This window comes from Triticum urartu, chromosome 4A (genome assembly GCF_056163025.1).
Source record: "Triticum urartu cultivar PI428250 chromosome 4A, HENAU_Tu73, whole genome shotgun sequence".
Taxonomy (NCBI): Eukaryota; Viridiplantae; Streptophyta; class Magnoliopsida; order Poales; family Poaceae; genus Triticum; species Triticum urartu.
This window is the reverse complement of record NC_141876.1, coordinates 126,820,882-126,840,164: the sequence shown is the minus strand read 5'-3', so window position 1 is coordinate 126,840,164 and position 19,283 is coordinate 126,820,882. Positions and strand designations below refer to the sequence as shown.

Sequence of the window (19,283 nt, the reverse complement as noted above, 5' to 3'; positions counted from 1 at the left end):
TGGGCGCACAAGACTCCACAGTTGCCTGAAAATAAGGTTTAGATCGGCCGATTCCGCATGGAAGCAACAACACAAAGTCTCAAGGCTGAGATAGGGCGACGCTAATGGTTGTGGCATCCACGACAAGGTCAACCCAGAACTTCATCGACAACGGAGATGGCATGACCAATGTAGGCGAGGACGAGGTTTCGTTGGTACAGATGGGGGCTGTTCATTTTGATTTTCTCTTGGATTAGACACCACACGAGCTCAAGATGATGATAACATGGCCATTGCCGGCGAGAGCTCGGACAAGACCACACATGAGGCAAGATAGGGGGATAGCAGTCCGTACGGGGAGAGGAAGGGTCATGGGGAGAAGAAATTATGTCTTGAAGGTACAAGAAAATAGTGAAGCTACCAAATATGGTTGAGTGGGCCAAGCTAAAGGGAAACAAATATTTATTTCTCAAAAAGCACTATTTTACATATACTCTTCAATGTTTCGGCCATGGGCTGGACAGGCCCTGGCCTTGTTGTAGCTTCGCCAGTGGTAGGAGTGACAATAACACAACGGTCCACTTAGAATAAGCTGAGACTTCCAAAAATATTCAGTCGCCATAGGTGCTCTCTTTTTCATTCGGTGGATTGATTTCCTGCTGGCTGAACGCATCAGAATTCTTTCATTGGTCCTTTCAAAAAAAAAATCCATCCGGCCGCTGCCGCTCTGCCATATGCGCACAAGGCCAGCATGGCCCGAGCGTCTGGACCAGGCCTCATCGCGCGTCCCCCAATGGGCCTCCGCACCCGAGCTGACCTGGTCGCTCCTTCCTTTTGCTCGAGTCGCACGCCCACTGCGCTCGCGTGTCACGCCGCCGCCAGCCTTCCCGTCCGTCAACGCCAAATTTCCAACCTGCCCTCTCTTTCCGACCCAAACGCGAGGCTCTGAGGGCAGAGAGAGAGAGAGAGAGAGAGAGAGGAGAACGAGTCAAACAAAAGTCAAAGCTACAGAAATGGACGCAGGCCGGGCCAGCGGCGTCGGCCCCGCCCGGAGGCCACGACCCGCCGCCGCGGCGTCGGATCCCCGGCGCGCGGCTGCGGCGCGGGAGGCCATGTTGCGCATGGAGGAGGTCATGATGGCCCACGCGGGCGCGGCGGGCGAGTTCAGCATGATCATCGAAGCTCCGCTCCCCAACCTCCAGCGCTACCGCCGCAACGCGACGCCTCCTGCGGCCCCGTCGTCTGACTCTCCCTCGCGGAGGCGCGGCGGACCTCATGACCCCGGCGCGAGGGACGACGTCCCCACGCGATTGCGGCGCGAGGGAAGCGTGACCGAGGACGTCGGCAACGCTCGGGGGGTACGCGGCGGGGAGGACATGGGCTACGCGGACGACGCGCGCTCGCGTCGCGGCACCGGGGACGCTCGAGGGGCGCGACCTGCAAGCACTCGCGGCCGGGAGGAAGAGTCGGAGGCGCCGGTGCGGATGAGAGACCCGCGGAGGGAGAGCGGCCGTCTCAGCGCGCCTCCTGGGAGGGTCGTCGAGGCGCAGCCAGACGTCGCGTCGGCCGTGGAGGAGGAGACACCACTGCAGCAGCTGTCGCGCGGAGCGCGGAGTTCGAGCGCGGATAGGCGCGTGGAAGCGGCACCGGAGGCGGAGGCGATGGCCGCGAGACCATCAAGCCGAGGATCGAGGCGGGAGGGCAGTCGGGATGCCGTGGTGAATCCTATTGTTACTGAGCCGGCGGTGGAGGCGTTGGCTGCCAGACCACCAAGCCGACGATCGAGGCGGGATGGCAGCGGGGACGACGCTGTGAATCCTATTGTTGCTGAGCCGGCCGTGGAGGTGTTGGCTGTCAGACCACCAAGCCGGCGATCGAGGCGGGAGGGCAGTGGGGAGGCCGTTGTGAATGCTATTGTTGCCGAGCCCGAGCTGGAGGCCGATGTGGAGAGTGTCGGGTGGGGTAGCAGCCGAGGGAGTGAGGATGGAGGCGAGGAGCCGGTGGCGTTGCCAAAGCCGCTGGAGTCAATACTCACCGGAGGCCGTAGCAGGAGCAACTCACCGGCCATAAGTAATGTCAACGATGATACCCTTCCTTTGTTTCAATCGCACCAATTTCTTGGAATTTACTGTGAACTAATTTGCTCAAACTAGGCTAAACATAATTTCTTTTATAAACCGAGGCAAATTTCTTCCATAGCAGTGCTAGCAGGTAAGGGGGGCATTTAGTTGACAAAGCATACAAACTGCATCAGGGGTTTAAGTGGTAGAGCTCATTTTGTCTGAAAATCTCTCCTGGTTGAAGTTGCTGCCACCACCCATTTGAAGATCCATCCTACCCCAGCAAGATTGTCCGAAAGGGCACGAACCAAGGAGAAGATCACGAGTTTCAACCATGTTGCCTGAGTGGAGAACACACCTGTTGCTATCAGAAACTTGTCAGTTTTTCATTTCCATAATGTCCCTAGTGTTCAGCCTGTCATTAATTAGGAGGCAAGCAAATCCCTTGAGCTTGGAAGTGCACGTAGAAGTCCACAGCCGCTTCATGATCGGCGGGCATTGATCGTGGGTGAACAACAGATTATACCAAATCAGCCAGAGCGATGTGGAGAGGACCAAGAATGGTCAGAGTTGGAGCTGGTCTGAAGGCTGAGAAATCTCCCCTGAAGATCTGAAATTCATCGATGTTGATGTAAAAATCGGCAGAATTGTAATGTTTTTGTTTGTCAATAACAGGAACTGTAGTTGGTAGGTTGTTTTCATGGTGGTGCTGCATTTGATGTTTCTTTTTGGTAGAATTTAAGCTTGTTGTGCTTCATGCTGAATGGTAAAAAAGTAAACGGATGGAAAACTTGATTTGACTTTTGATTGTCTTTAAGTACTGAACTATTGATGCATGTGCATGATAACCTGATTATAATAATTGAAGGATGATGTGCTTTTCAGAATTTCAGTTTTCAGTTCTATGAATTGGCCGGCTTATTATATTTGTCCTCGTTTACCTAGTTAGGTCGGAACGGTGTGGACTCTGGTGTAGCAAATCGCGCACAATCAACAGGAAGGTCAAGTTTTGTACCACCTGTTGGGGCTAATGTGAGGCCTCTACAAGCTGTGGAGGTGCCCAATGGGACACCTAGAGAAAGAAGGTAACTGAATATGCTTCTGAGATAATTTGTTTTGCTTGAATTGTAGTGCTGTACTGCCAACACCACTTCTGTTTTTCTGAAACAAACCAATATTACCTCTGAAAACATGGGTGCAACTTGCCTAATGCATTTTCTGTTATAATGTGCAAGTTGGTGCCTGGTAACCAAATCCAGAATTGACACTCTTGGTTTTAGTTAGTTATCGAAAAAGAAAAGCAATATCATCCATGTGATTCATGGTGATTTCAAATGATTTATGAAAATTTTGTGTGTGTGATGTATGGCACACATGTATGACCAAGGTGGTGGTACCGTGGTAGGCAGTTCTAGCACCAAGTAGTAAGATGAAAAATCACTTGTAGAAAACTGATTTTCTTTTGGCTCCTTAAGGGCTCTTTGATTCAAAGGAATTTTATAGGATTACTGGAGGATTGAAATCCTTAGGATTTTTTCCTATGCTGGTCCTTTGATTCATAGGATTGAATCCCATAGGAATTTTGCCTATGGAATCTTTTGTACTACATTTTATAGGAAATCTAACATCCACTCCAGCCTCTTTTTACAATTCCTTTGTTTTTCCTGTGCCATCAAACACTCATGGCTAATCCTATAAGATTCAAGTGGGCATGCCACTCCAATCTTTTCATATTCCTGCGTTTTCAAAATCCTACGAATCAAAGAGGCCCTTAATAAAAAACAAATTGAACGGCATTCCCAAAATGTAAGTGAATCAGACACTTTCTCTATGCTGCATAGAACTTAAACTGCACAGGCTTCCTGGTTGATACGAATAAGAACAATTTTGACTTATAAGGCATGCAGGAAGGTCCAGTTATTTCTAGTTTTAAAAATGTGACTGTGGCGTGTTGTACAAATGGGTTTTGCACAGGAGAAAACAAAGGAGCTATATTTATCTGTAGTTTACAATAAAATAAAATTTGAAAAGAGTTTACAATTTCTTTTTTTATGCTAATAAATGTTTATTCCCTTACCTTGCACGTAGAGAGTATAATGTTACTATTTACAAAGTATAATCTGATGCCACCATCTTGTCTATTCCTAATTGGCTAGCAAAATTCCTGTTTACGTATTGCTTTGTTCAGCATGAGCACACTGTGTGCATTGACATTATATTGCTCTAATCATTACTCTTGATCTAATCATCACACCCCCGGCATCTTCTTATTGACTTAAAACGTTTACACAACAGTGCTCACCCAAAATACACTTATGATTGCTGATATTGTCGGAGTAACTTTCACTACTTCTGCAAGATCATCCATTCCTAACTAATCTTTGTCAAGATATTTACATGTAAATTTGCAGCAGATTGTTCAGATCAAACCTAATAATTTTACTGAAATATTTTGTAGGACAATCTATCCAGATCCTACTTTCGCGCAGTCCGGTCGATCAAGAGATTCACATGACAGTTCAACACTAACAGAAGAGGTTTGTCCTCAGTTTTGTTGTTTTCACCTCATACTTTATGCGATTGGATGCTTTTTTGCAGAGCTATTAGTTTTTTTAGAACAGCAGAGCTATTAGTTATACAATATGATGTGTTCATCAAGAATAATGAAGTACCTTAATTCGAATGAGGTCATCTGATTACGGTTGCTTTTCAGGTTGAGATGCTCAAAGATGAGAATGTGAATCTTTTGGAAAAGGTGCGTTGTAATTCTTGCATGTTGTGAACAATTCGATGAAAATAAAGTAAAGGGTAAGTGTCTTATGTGTGGCACTAGTGATAATACTCCTGTTTTTTCAAATTTAGCTTGGACTAGCAGAAGAGAAATTTAGACAATCTGAAGCTCGGACAAGGGAGCTTGAGAAACAGGTAAGCCATGTAGTAATTCTTTGATGTACCATGGAATTACCAAGATGACATTTGCTACTTCTTTACATATATAATTATAAATGGCTAATACTTTTTTTGCGGGTGAATAAATGGCTAATACGAAAAGGGCAGCGTTTCTCACTTTTAACCTGAAGTGATATGGAAGCATCAGTCGTTATCCTGTCTTGATTTAGTTTCATCTGGTTCAAGCTTTCTTTTTGGTCACATAGCTTGGTTATTTCGCTTTGTATCACCAGGAGTCAAGCAGAAGTACTGTGACCAATTCAAGTAGATAATGTAGTTATGACCATCACATTTTATATTATCCATCACACAATTTGTTAATATGTTCAGGTTGCTAATCTTGGTGATGGATTATCTATGGAAGTTAAACTTATGAAAAGGTAACCATGCATATAATTTTGGTCCTCTTATGCCAGGGGGTTTTCTCTCCTTTTCAAAACTTGCGTCCTCTTGCATGTTGGCTTGCCTACCACTTTTTTTGACGATTTCCGATTTGAATGCAGGAGGGAGGAGATGCTAGTGAGGAAGGAGGTACAATCTTTGTTTTGATTAGTTAGATATTTTCTTGATAACATTGTCTATTTTTTCTACAATTTTTCCAAATAAAATTGCTGTCGATACTCCAACTGTGATGAATGGTGCCCCCAGGATTTGTTTTCGCTTATGTACATGTACATTTTTTCTGAAAAGAATGTACATGTACCCGCATACACTTAGGTCATAGAAATGCATTCCTTTTGTTAGTCATATTGCCAATCTTTGGCTCCTGGATGTTATGCGTGAAAATGATATTGGTATATCTGTTTTTCTGAAATAAAAACAGCAAGAAATAAGGAAAGCGCTTATATCCAAAAATGATAAAAGCGAGGAAATCACCACTCTTCAACAACAGCTCCAGGTAAAAGTACTAACCTATGGTAACAAAAACAGTATTGGTTGAATCATCTCTGATAAATTGCTATTCTTTCGTCTAGTCTGCAAGTGAAAAGGCTGCAGTTGCTGAGCGGAAACTCAACGAGGCTGAATCTGAAACAAAAGCCTTACGCACAATGACACAGAGGATGATCTTAAGCAAAGAAGAAATGGTTAGTTTCCTTTCCCTTTTAATCCAAAGATGCAACCTGAACAGAGAGGTCCATCGTCTTCTGGAAATGCTAATTTAAAATGCATGATGTTTGTAGGAAGAAGTTGTTATGAAGAGATGTTGGCTTGCCCGTTACTGGGGCTTGGCTGTCCAATATGGTAATTCCTTGCTGGGGCCTTACGAAATATTGCTGAACAAGGACTAAGATTCACACAGAGGGCTTTTCTTTATGCAATTAATTCCTAAAGACTTAATGCTGGTCACATGGCATACATGGACTCAAAATATTACCGATTCTATAATACCAGTCCTTGTTGTATTCACACAATTATGCTCTATTTCTTACTCCCTCTGTTCCAAAATAGATGATTCAACTTTGTATTAACTTTAATACAAAGTTGGGTCATCTATTTTGGAACGGAGGGAGTATGTATCAAGACTCCCATTAGAAAACAGTAACTTCACTCCCCACTTTTAACTTGCCAGTTGATTTCTGCAAGTTCCAATTGATTTCAGGCATCTATCCAGACATCTCTATGTCAAAATATGAATACTGGTCTTCGTTTGCTCCTCTTCCCCTCGAGTATGTGACATCAGCTGGACTGAGAGCTAAGGATGGAGGTAGTAATGATTTGGAAGAAACAGACATGCTTGTTCATGATTTGACTGTCACAGCAGGAGAAGGCAACATAGAAGCAATGCTTGCTGTTGATAAGGGACTTAAAGAACTTGCCTTCTTAAAGGTGCTTATGTTTTTGATCAAAATCTGATCTTCCACTTATGTTGGCTGTTCTGAATTCTGACACTGTTTGTTTCTTATTATTCAAAGGTTGAGGATGCTGTTCTTATTGCTCTTGCCCAACATCATCGTCCAAATGTTGCAGAGCTATCAGATCCAGGTCTGTTTTTGTTTCCGTGGATTTTCCCATTTGTTATTAACTATGTAAAAAACTAAAAATATTAAGAATACATTTTGCAAAAAAACTATACTGGGGATTCATTCTAAACTGTTATCATTATTTCATATTACTTCCTTGCACATCAGAGAGGCTAACACTTATGTTTATTTGCAGATATTAAATCATCCGGTGATGAAAAATTCACTGAGGCATTTGGTACAATCATCTTTATCCTTATTTTCTGCCATCTACGTATAGTTAGCTACATCTCCATGAGAATGCTGTTCTTTCAGCTTTAGTTACCTGTTGCACGATGCTATGCTATCCTTTTGCGGTATGGGAATTTTGCAAATTTCTTATCAGTGTGTAACTTGATTTTCTGGTTCTGCAGACCTAAGCAAGGAGGAAGAGGAAGACGTGTTGTTCAAGCAGGTAGCTCTTGATGTATTCTTCATAAATATATGATGTATTTCATAATCCAGTGAAAAATAAGTGTGTTCTTCCCTCTATAAAAGATATGCTCACCATTTCGAAATAGATGCCCTTTTTAGAGTTGGGCACAAGAATTAAGAATGTGAGTGAATGCCCCTATTGCCCATCCCTCTTTCCTCACAAGGGCATTAAATGACCTTTTTTTCCTACCCAAAGCAAGGCCTGCAAGCACAAGAAGAATTAATTAGCTATTTTTTATGACACTGAAGAAGGGAAAAGTACCAGCATTATGACTAGAATTGCACTGGAAGTATAAGAGGGGAAGTATTTTGATAAAAAGTTGGGAAGCTAGGACTCTCGCAGTGCAGGCATCATAGCAAGTGTCATGCACTGCCAAGTCAGCACGTAGATGATGTGACACTGTAGTTAGGGCACTCACAATGCATTATTTCTTAACTCGTCATCCTAGGTGGTGATGTATATTTTTAGAGACAACCGCCCTAATGCATTGTCTCTTAGGTGTTGTATCTAAGCGTTGTTGCATTTAACTGGTTTAGGGGTTGTGTGTACATCTCAATATTGTGGTTTAGTTGTGGAGAGAAGTAAATGAGAGAAACATCGGGAGAGAAGCAAGATTCTTTGTGGTAGCAGAATGTTTCTTTAGGCTGTTGATTAGACAATTGGTCCTCGGTCGTGTTTGTGGTGTTTTGATATTCTTATAATGTACTCCTTCCGTCCCCAAATAAGTGTCGCTGATTTAGTACAAAGTTGCATATAAGCAGTACTTGCTTATAGTGTAAATTATGAGATATATTAGCTAAGGAATCTTCCTTTAATTTGTACGTCATATAGGAAATATTGCTGCTGGAAAGTTTCCATTGCTTGTGAGAATGACAAGTTTGTCCAGTCTCACATGCCAATGGGATTCTTGGGCTTCCTCTTTTTTTGTTCTCTATCTATGTTGTTATTTTGCTTGTAAAAGTGACCCTTCACTTTGGTATTACTCAGGCTTGGCTCATGTATTTCTGGAGAAGGGCTAAAACCCATAATGTGGAAGAGGATATCGCAGAGGAGCGACTGCAGATGTGGGTTGATCGACATGGGCAGCAACCAACTTCACATGATGCTGTAGATGGTATGCACTTGACTGCTTGTACATTGCCCACTTAAGCTAATTTTGTTTGGTTCCATTTCCTAACAAAACATGCAAACTGGCACTAATTATGCTGTTCCAACCTGGATCAAATGTGAAAACATGACTTTGCATAATCAAGCCACACATAATTTACGGTGCACATCCCATTATCGTAAAATCATAACCCAAAGTTGGCTCGCAACAAGGTTGGGATGCAGAGTAGCAGCGGCATGAACCTTTAGGATAACAAACCTACCCTTCTCTTAAAATTGAACTGTCTTCATCTAGAAGGTTAACCATTTATGAGGTTCTAAACGTTACATTGAAATTGCTAATTTTGGGATCTGGCAATCAATTCCAATTGCCAGCCCAGCCATAACGCTAACTTCAACCCCATATAATTCTCCCCATCGCATTCTGTTTTTTCCCACTCATGAAACACAATTTTGTTACAGTTGAGCAAGGGATACATGAATTGAGGAAGCTGGGAATCGAACAACTGCTGTGGGAATTCTCCCGCCAGGAGGTGAATGTTGCCGAAGGTGAATTGTCCGATCCTGAAGATGATCTGACCTAGGAGACTCGGTCCTCAATAGGCGACGACCATGAATCGCTCCCATTCAGCTGAGTGAGACCTCTTTACTATACCGAAACCGCAGGACATTGTAAAGATATTTCTGGTTTTGGTTTGGACTTCCGAGTTCCACCTCCAGAACAGTTCTTTGATTTTATTTCATTTTTGTACATAACCTGCATCCAACAGTGTTATGAAAGCGGCTTGAAAGGATAAAATCATTCATTATACATAGTGATGTACTTTCCATGAGCCTAACAGATAGCTGAAGTAGTCACTGTCTATATAACCATCCCAGCTGCTATCAATTTTGTGTGAATCAAGAGCCTTTTTGCTGTTTATGTTCAATCTGCCGACCTAGCAGTAAGCTAACTCTTCAATCATGTGACTAGCCTGCGACAGTTTGGGAGGTCTATGCGACATACTTTCGGCTGGAATTTTAATTGGTTCATGCCGTGTTTTGGCGATGTGATGCTCTTTTAATTTGTTCTGGAAGTTGGATCAATCAACATTATCTTTTGGCTGTTATGCTTAAATTTAATTTTTTTAGCAAAGCTTAAATTTTGGTGTAACGCATTATAAAGTTGAAAATATATGCATGTGTGATAGTTAATACTAGTGTGTTGTAATTAGACAAAACAATACTATTCCTTCCGTCTCATAACATAGTGTGTGTTAGATATTTTTAAAGTCAAACTTAGTGAATTTTGATCAAGTTTATAGAAAAATTATCAGCATCTGGAATATCAAATCAATATCATTAGATTATCATGAAATATATTTTCATATAATATTATTTTGTATTGTTGAAATAGATAAAAAAACAAACTTAGTCAAAATTTGTGAGTTTGACTCTCACAAAAACCAATGTGCATTATATTATGGGACAGGAGGAGTACTAACTACTACTAGTACAATGCCCGTGCGTTGCCACGGGCCTTTAATTTTATTTCATGTTGGTGTATAAAACTTGATGATATTTTTGGGCCTTTCAATGACATCGCATGGGGACCCTTGTCGATGTTTTTAAACGTCGACATAATCCATCTTTATCTCTCTCATCCCCTACAATAATAAACATATATGTAGAAATATACCTTTTGTGTTATCATGTGCAAAATATATACAAAAAATAACAATTATTTGTATGCACCTCTTCTGATTGTGTAAAACTCGACAAGGTCTCAGTCCAATCCATCAAAGCATCAGCCGAAGCCATCAGTTTTAAACTCTGACCCGAAAAAGTAAAGATATATTCATCGGTCAGCTGCTAGATAACAACATGTGACATTTTTAGTCGAAGTGTGTGGCATCGTGCCTTCTATTAGAGTGGGTCACATCCAATTTTGATAATGGCTCACCTTTGAATCACTTGTTTGCAATTATTCCATAGAAATGACTTATTAGGATACGTGGTATTATTCACTATATAAAAAATGTGTGACATTTCTTTCAAAACAAACAGTGGCTTTTCCCTTAAAAAAGCAATCAACAACTCCTTTTCTTCTTATCTAAAAAAGGCGATTCACTCTCTCACCCCACAACACACTGCTCACACTCATATCTCATTCCCCCAACCTACTCACCCCGCGCCATCGCCATCTCTCCCCACCATGGAAAATCATATCCAAATAAATGCCAGCTCTATAAAAAAAATGAAATAAAATCTAAAGATACTTTAACATTGTTTCTATCTTGGTACTGCTGCTCATCTTACTTGAAAATAATATTTACAAATGATCATACTTTTGCTCATATCTCTTCTAAGCAACCCGATGAACATTGTAGTCAATGATACGTCCTTGGTGCTCAAATGGTGAAGCTTCTACTTCACTCCTTGCTTTCTTTAAGAATTGGCACATATAACAATCAAGGACTCCTAATCTCTTGGGCATATATCACATCAAACGATAGGGCATTCTACACAATTGTTTCCGTCCCACTGAACCTGAAGTTATTAGCCCTAGAGTGTTGTTATGCACGGTCACAATACCGCCCGCTTCAGCTTCTTCGACTGTGGGGCTACTGGATATATCTCGGAACGACACCCGCACCTGGCTCCTTCGGTTCAATGGTAGTATTGTTTTTCATGAAAATAGTTGCATTAAGAGTGAGTTAATTCTAATCTTTCTTTGGTTCTATGCTATTTTTCTGTCGAACCTTTGTCCACAGTACAAGAAAGGGCTGTAATTCTTAGCTATTGTGCTTCTGTAACAAAAAAGCTATGTAAATAAATGACTGGTCCTAAGCTACTCTTGCTATCATTCATCCTGTCAAAACAAGACTAAATTGGTCCAGATAGTTTTACGGTAATTATACATAAACAAGAAGTGTAAATGTAATAATAAACAGGTATGAGCATATATACCTCATTGTGGTCGTCGTTCTTCTTGAGGCGAGTGGATCCCTTCCCTTTTATTGTTTTCCCAAATGGAGTTATTCATGTTGATCTTAACCTTGATGGTATACCTGGTGGATCTACCATTGAATATATCAGACTGCATACGAGGATATATGTGCCTGAATGTGATGAGGACCTGCATCCTTGATCCCAGGCTTATTAATCTTGATGGACTCGATGAGGTCAATGTTGGCAATACTGCCATCACGAAGCCACATTTTATAATGGAAGTAACATGGTGAGACTCAAATATTATATTAGGATTTGCGAGCAGCATGTTGAACCCCAAACTGGAGTCATTCTTGTCCTTGAGGCTGAGGTACAGCTTGGTAGCAGTCTCTTCAAAGCAGAAGTGGCGGAACTTGATCTTGTCTTCGCCGGTCTTTTATTGGATCAGCATGGTACCACACTTGTCAGAACGACCCTCTATGAAAAAATATATTTTAAGAGACATTAGAACAATGCTCTGACAGTACAGGTTTTGTTAGCATGCACTAATCCATTAATCTATGAAGTGAATAAATGTTAGTAATTATATCAAAACCAGAAGATGAACAACACTACTGCTCTCTCCACAACATAAACCGACAAATTCTATACTCTAACAATCCTGAATATGTATGAATAAAACAACCAGGCTCAGCTATTTTGCATCAACCATGAAAATCTATAGGAACTTCCTTGTGTTCAATTGAAAAAATAGCACATGACTATAGAAAGAACAGCAGGCTTGATAATAACTAATCCATGAACAGAACTTGTTTAACACATGACTAATCCATGACTATAGAAAGTTCATTATACTCGGTCACTCGTCTGTTGCGTGCCATGATTTTTCCGTCTTTATTGACCATCATTACTTTGATCCGTCTAACTTGTTTAGCATGTAGCATGTATTCCCATATTGTATAGCTCAATCATTCAAACCTCTATCTCGATCATTTACTTGCTTGTGTGGTTTGGATGCCCGGTGTCCTGTCTATTTGTAATATGATTTTGCTGGCAGGATTTGCTTGTCTTTTTAGAAGAACTGGTTTATCGAGCGATTCTGACCAAGGTGGCCCTTGTCAGCTATTCACGTCCATAGCGATGAATGACTCAACCGCTTGGCGCTCCTGTCTAGAAAAAAAATCATTATAAAGTTGGCCCTAGGCGTTCTAGCGATTATACAAGAAGAATCGATATAAAGTCTTATAGTCTTCCTGTAGTTGTCATTCTCACGTTTGAAATTTTCAATCTTCTTCCGGACTTGGTCTGGTCCACTTAACCATGTACGCGAGGTTGTGCTTCAGGGATGGACATTCCTTATGTGAAATCCAATATGGGATAACATCAACATGTCAGGCAAAGAGTCACATCGAAGAAAAAACACAAGAAAACTATGAACAAGTTTGTTTCTGTTGACAAAGAAAAACTATGATTATCCAAAACAAGAGGAGGGTAATAATAAGAAGGCGAGTTTATTACCTGACTCCCTTGACATCGATGGAAAATGTGATGGTGGAGTTGCTGCTTGTGAAGACGCTCTTCCACCCGTCGACTTACCCCACTCACTCCTCCAGCTTCGCACCTAGCCGGCCTGAGCCACTACGTTGCCTAATATTCCTCTACCAAAAGCAACAACAGATTCACAACTACATTCAGTTTGTTTCAGTTATGAATATTATGATAAGAAGGAGAGGCCCAACTATGAATCAATCGATCCATGCCCCCTTAACAAGGTGGAACTCAATGTCGCATGAGAGGCCCGTCATCATGGACGTCACCGCACAACCATAATGAGGCAGGTTCATAAATCTCACTGATTTGGTTATTACTCGATGATTCGCTATCATCCTCGTGTCTTCTCTTGCTAGTAAAAATATCGAGCAGTTTTACATCAACAATCACAGAAAAAACAATTGTAGCACCGTGTAACCTCGTTAGAACCGGTTACAATGACAAAAGGTCTCCTTGTTTGACACGAGAAAAATCTTATATGCACTCCGGAAGAAGGGAAGAGAAGGAGTATGGATTTCTCTCATGCGCCGGGGAAAAGAAAAATGCGGGCGTGCCAGTGTACCGTAGTACACAAAGAAAAGTGATACGGGAAACAAGTATTTTATTTATCTCTTTGGATGAACAAAATTACAAGATCCCATAAAATATGGTTGCGCTCTGTGGCCTACTAGCGCGGCCTGCCTGACTATGGCGATGTGCGGTCTCCTGATTCCCGGGGCCTCAAAAAGCTCCCGGTTAATTACTCCCGCGGGTTGCTCCGCGAGATACCTCCGATTAAGCCGTGTGGTCGTCTTTGTCGTCTTCGCTTCGCATTCTCCATGCATGATGATGATGGTGTGAGTGTATGGTGTGGGCGGCGGCAAAGCTCGTGTCCTCGTCGGTACACGTGTCACTCAAAACATGGCTTTGTGCTGGCCATGTTCGCCCTCGCCGTCGCGCCTCGTCGGTCTTGACAGCGTCGATGTAGTTGGTGTTGAAGTTGCATGGGTCCTGCTCAGCTCGGACTTCTTGACGATGTAGCGGCTTCGTCGGGTATGCAAGGGGTTGCCTCACGGGAGTAATCTTTTGTGGAGACCAGCGTCGATGTAAAACCAACGCTCGCTCATATCTGCAATGCCGGTGTGGTTGGCACCTCGTCTCGGTTGGACGCCGAGTTTACGGCGGTCCGCCAAGGAAAAGGATGCCACCTCACATGGCCATAGAAAGGGGACCTGTATACCGGCGACGCCATAGACCTGTACGCCGGAAGCTGTTCACCAATGACCTATGCGCCGTGATAGGTGTGTCTCACTTGATTGAACGCCAAGTCTATGGCAGTCCATTTTGTCAAGGGCGCCACCCGGCGAACTCGTGAAGAGATGTTGTAGATGTTTCATTGCCTTGGGTGGGTGCTACACCGAAAGGGGACCCATACGCCAGGGGCGCCATGGACCTATACATCGAGTCCTATACATAGAGGACCTGTCCGCCATTGTGGGCGCCTCGTCTCGGCTAAACGCCGTATTCGGTGGTTTACCGAGACAAGTAGCACGCCGAGACCTGTACGCCAAGGACCTGTTCGCGATAGTGGGTGCACTTTCATAGGTGGGACCGGTCTCGGGCTGCATCGTCGTGAGCACCGGTTCCGCCACATCGTCCCCTCCAAGAAGCAAGGCGCGAGACCTGTCCGGGGCGCCATGGACCTGTCCGCCGTGATTGTAACGCCATGGACATGTGCACTGGAGAGACCTGTTCGTCATGGACTTGTCTCGGGCTACGTCGCCGCGAGCTCCGGCTCCGCCATGTCGTCTCCTCTGGGAAGCAAGGCGCGAGACCTGTTCGGGACACCATGGACCTGTGCACCAGTGACCTGTTCGCCGAGGACCGGTGCATCGGAGTCTGTACACCGTGATTGGAACATCATGGACCTGTTCATCGAGACCTGTTCGCCATGATCTGTGCGTCGCGACCTGTTCGTCGGGGCCGGGTAGGCCGCCGTAGGAGCACCAGGGCTAGTGGTTGGGCTGCGTCGTTGGCGAGCTCCGGCTGCTCCTGGGTCATCTTCAACCAAGAACACGACGCTTGAAGACGAAGAGCTTGACATAGACAAAGTCTGACGGTGTCGGTGTAGACTCCTGGTACGGTGAAATCGCCTCTGACGACGGCGGGATCGGGTACGTACTCTCCGTACTCTCCGTGTATAGTGCATGCATGCTGGATGTGAGGGAGAAACAGAAGAAAGAAAAATTAGACAATCATCTCACCGTAGGGGAACGTGAGCTTCATGTTCATGTTGCTGCCGCCGGGGTTCCTTGCACTTGTACCAGCCGGCCTGATGGATGCGTGAGGTGATGTTGCGGCCGCGTGGGTTCATCCGTGTTTTCCTTCTCGCATGCTCCGCCTCGTTACAACCACCACCGGACAGAGCCAAGAAGCATGCTTGATGCCTGGTGAGCGCGCCACTGCCATGGGCGCGTCGTCTATGGTCAAAACGTTGTATGTGGGCGCATGGGTACATGGCGACCTCGACTTCAACCCAGCCGGTGCATGCTCTCTATCGCTGCTACCTCCTCAGGTTGAGATGTGTTTGTGGCTCCTGCATACAAAAAAAGATATAGATGTACGTATCTAGCCTCCGCGGATCCTTCTTGGCGCATGCACTGCCGCCACCGGACAGCGCTAGGCCGTGTGCATGTTGCCCGACGAGCGTGCCGCCGCCATGGGCGGGGCTTTCCTGATGTTCTCGATGTTGCCGCCACGACGCGTCTTCTGCTTCCTCCTGTGCCTCCTCCTTATGTGCGCCTTGTCATCTCCGCGGCATGCTCGTCGCTGCAAGACAGGGCCTACGCGGCCATCGCAGGCGCGTCCTCCTTCGTGATTGAGTTCCAATTTGGCGACGCCGCCACGGGCGTGTCTCCTCCTCCTCCATGGAACCTGGTAAGAAAAAGACTGTACGTACCAAGAGGGTTGTTGCACATGCATGCATCCGAGCTCACCTCCATGTCATAGTGCACCTGCTGTCAGCGGCGTCCTCTACGCATCCTCTAGCACGCCGTGGCCGGTGGCCTACCGGCCACCACGCCGCTGTGAGCACGTCCTCCTTTGCACTTGGGTTTGACGCCGCCAACAGGCACGTCCCTGCACGGTGCGTGCGTGAGTTTCTGGCCAGGGACGTGTGTGTAGCTTTGCTGCTGCTTGATGGATGGATGTGCGGCACCTGATAGATGAAATGCACAATAACAAATAAAGTTAGTCAATGGGGCTTGATCAGCTCCCGTTTCATCATCTCCTCGGGCGCCTGCATCCTCGCCATGGGCAGGCCGCCGTTGTGGCCGGCGTTTCTGGGCTCATCACATCTGTTGCCTACGAACGCGCGGTCACGGCCGGGCCATCTCCTCGGCTGCGTTTGTTGTTGCACCAGCTATGCTAGCTAGCTCCTCCTCTCTTCTGGTGCCTTGGTTGGCTAGCTTATATAGGCTGCGGTGTTGGACGGGTAGGGTTGCACCGTCCTAATATTTCCTTCTATTGTTTGTCTTGACGTCCAAGTCTGTACATATAAAAGAAAATGATCAACCCCATATATACCATGTTAGTTGGCGCGTACCTTTTTTTATGTGGTTCCGTGGTCGGTTGTATCCGTTTCCAATTTTTGATGGCTTGCCAAATATACGTACATAGGCTGCTCACGTGACCCTATCATCTGATTCCAGTCACGTATGTGTTAGATTGCACCCATCGAAGACACGCCCATATTTCATGTACCTGTCCAAATATCAAAACAAGGAAACGAAGTACATGTATATCGGATATTCGGAGAAGTATGCGTGCGCGCTCACCGGCCGTAGATACTCAAATACATACCTATATGATGTATGCATACAAACGGGTATTCGGATATGTAACGCGAGCTTGCCGGTATTCAAATACATAACTATTTATATGTGTCTAAGCTAAGCTACGTGTCTAGACTAAAGATGCCCACTGCTAGGATGTGTGTGTGCATGCACATGTAGTAGTTACACCATGATTTCATGCATGTGCCTGTTTAAGTACGTGCGGGCATGTGCCATGCAATAGCATTTTGCCTTTGTATTATTAACCACTTACCTTTGCACAGATAACCTGCATTAAAACTCATTGAAAATAAAATTATTATTTTATGTAGCAATGCACAAAATACCGTCGAACACTCCTCAATTATCTTCTTACATGCAGCACTGACAAAATGATCCTGCGAGAAAGGGAATCATTAGCAAATACACTAAAACAAAGAGGTTGCTGATAAAACCAAAAAATGAAGTACATCTACTCACAGAGGGTTGATTATTTGGGCAAATATTTTATTGTGCCAAATACTGCTACAGAGTCTCTCATGTCAAACTTCATTCATTCAATGCTACAACCTGGTCTAGTCTTAATGTTGTAGCCTCATTGCAATAATTGCCATCTATGCCTTCTACACCACCTCATTAATCAGCAGACACATCAAGAATGGCAAATGTATGGCACCAAACATATCTATAACTATCTCCTCTTGCACCAAAACGGTAGCAATAATGAGTATATAATATTTTGCCAAAATCTATGGTCGATAACACACCAACAAATTAAACTGATATAGCACACCAGAACCGAGTCGTGCTAATCGCCTTCGCTCATTGCCATCGACAGGAATCTTCTCTGTCTGGCTGCTGCTTCTAGGTGCTACTCCACTCCTCCTTGGTTGCCTGGTCGCTGCCACAAAGCTGATATGGTCACTGCTCCACTTGTACCTGGATTAATTACAACAGTAAGAATGCCAGCTGCAATTAACCACGAAAACAATCGAAGTGCATACATCAGTTCCTGCTGTGATGCATATAAACATTGTATGTTTAGCACTTGATCATATGAGTGTTATGAATTGTAATGGAAAAATAAACACTTTGAGTCTGCCACAAAAGGTGAAACACTTTTGGTGTCGATGTTGCATTTCTCGAGCTGAAGAACAGAACAAATTCACCTGCCCGCCTCGAGACCAGGTCAACAACAACTCCCCCGGCTCCCACTATGATGTGTCCGCTGCGTTTAGCCCGATCACCGCCGTGCGTCCCTCGGGACGGAGCAGCTCCCGCACCGCGTTCCCACGAATTCTTCAAACGGTATTATCTTTCACGAATGAACATTCTAGGCTAGCTGCTTTAGAAAAACAAAATTTATTACTCAATTATCTGTTTTTATTTTATTTTAACAACAGATCATCCTTTTTCCATAGGCTAGTCACTTAATTGGTCTCATTGAAATCATTTTGACAACACCCTAAAGGTAAAACAGAACTTACCATGGTTTTCCATTGAGCTAAAGAATAAAATAAACCACATGCGTGGGAAGTAGATTGATACTGTTGAGTCCAAGAAGATCCATCGGAAACAGCTGATTTAGTGGCCCAAGGTTCTATAGTATATGGTGCAGTATTGCTGATGAATGTAGCGGAAATGCTTTCTTCCAATTTAACCATTTTTAAATCAAAATCAACAATATTTTCACTGCATTTCACCACATTCAGTTATATTAAATTTTCAGGAATACAAAGTAATAATTTGACAATGGTGCGAAATAAATAAATTATTTCGCTCGTAGAGTGCTAGTTCTGGTATCCTAGCAAAGTAAGCTAAATCAAAGTGTCATAGCTAACAAAGCATACTCAAAACCTCTCTCGATTTTTTTTGTTACACCATTACCATACGTGTTTCCAGACTTGATTTTGCTGTTAGGAGCCAGCAACAACAACCAGAAGCATTGGCATTATTGATGATACAACTGAACCTTTATGTAGCAAGTGTTTCAAAGATTTATATTCGACACAACAACTTGCTGAATACTACTTTGAACTTAAAAGGTGAGGGGGAAATAAAAACTTGAGTCACACAATCACATCAATGATACGATGAGAATGAAAAAATCAATGGAAAAGTACCGCTTAATATTTCACAGTTTCATCATGGTCATCAACACCGCTAAGTTGGAATTCGAGAGTTTTAGGAAATGTGACTATGATTCAGTATATTTCCCTTCTGCCATAAATAATGATGTATGGATAGCTGCAACTTTTCTTCATACTATCCCAACGCACGGACACATGTAGGACAACAAAATGACAGCAATCATGGAAAAACATACCATTATCAAAATCATCCACAAATCAGAACCCACCTCTCTATCTATCTATAAGACTACTTGCACCTGAACTGAATGTAATTTGTACTTGGAACCAAGAATATAGAAAAGCAAGATTAAGTGTTATCCTTTAGT

The 19,283-nt window shown here is 43.7% G+C and overlaps 1 protein-coding gene across 1 annotated transcript; it reads left to right on the top strand.

Annotated features, from left to right (window-relative positions):
* Positions 1 to 900: 900 nt before the first annotated feature.
* On the top strand, positions 901 to 9,370 carry LOC125551109 (uncharacterized). The gene is made up of 16 exons (XM_048714268.2): positions 901 to 2,049; positions 2,989 to 3,124; positions 4,498 to 4,576; positions 4,753 to 4,794; positions 4,902 to 4,964; positions 5,319 to 5,368; positions 5,492 to 5,519; positions 5,812 to 5,886; positions 5,963 to 6,073; positions 6,170 to 6,230; positions 6,589 to 6,815; positions 6,902 to 6,971; positions 7,146 to 7,187; positions 7,363 to 7,403; positions 8,412 to 8,538; positions 8,994 to 9,370. The coding sequence occupies exons 1-16, from the start codon at positions 993 to 995 to the stop codon at positions 9,113 to 9,115; spliced, it is 2,331 nt and encodes a 776-aa protein (XP_048570225.1). The 5' UTR covers positions 901 to 992; the 3' UTR covers positions 9,116 to 9,370.
* The last annotated feature ends 9,913 nt before the right edge of the window (positions 9,371 to 19,283 follow it).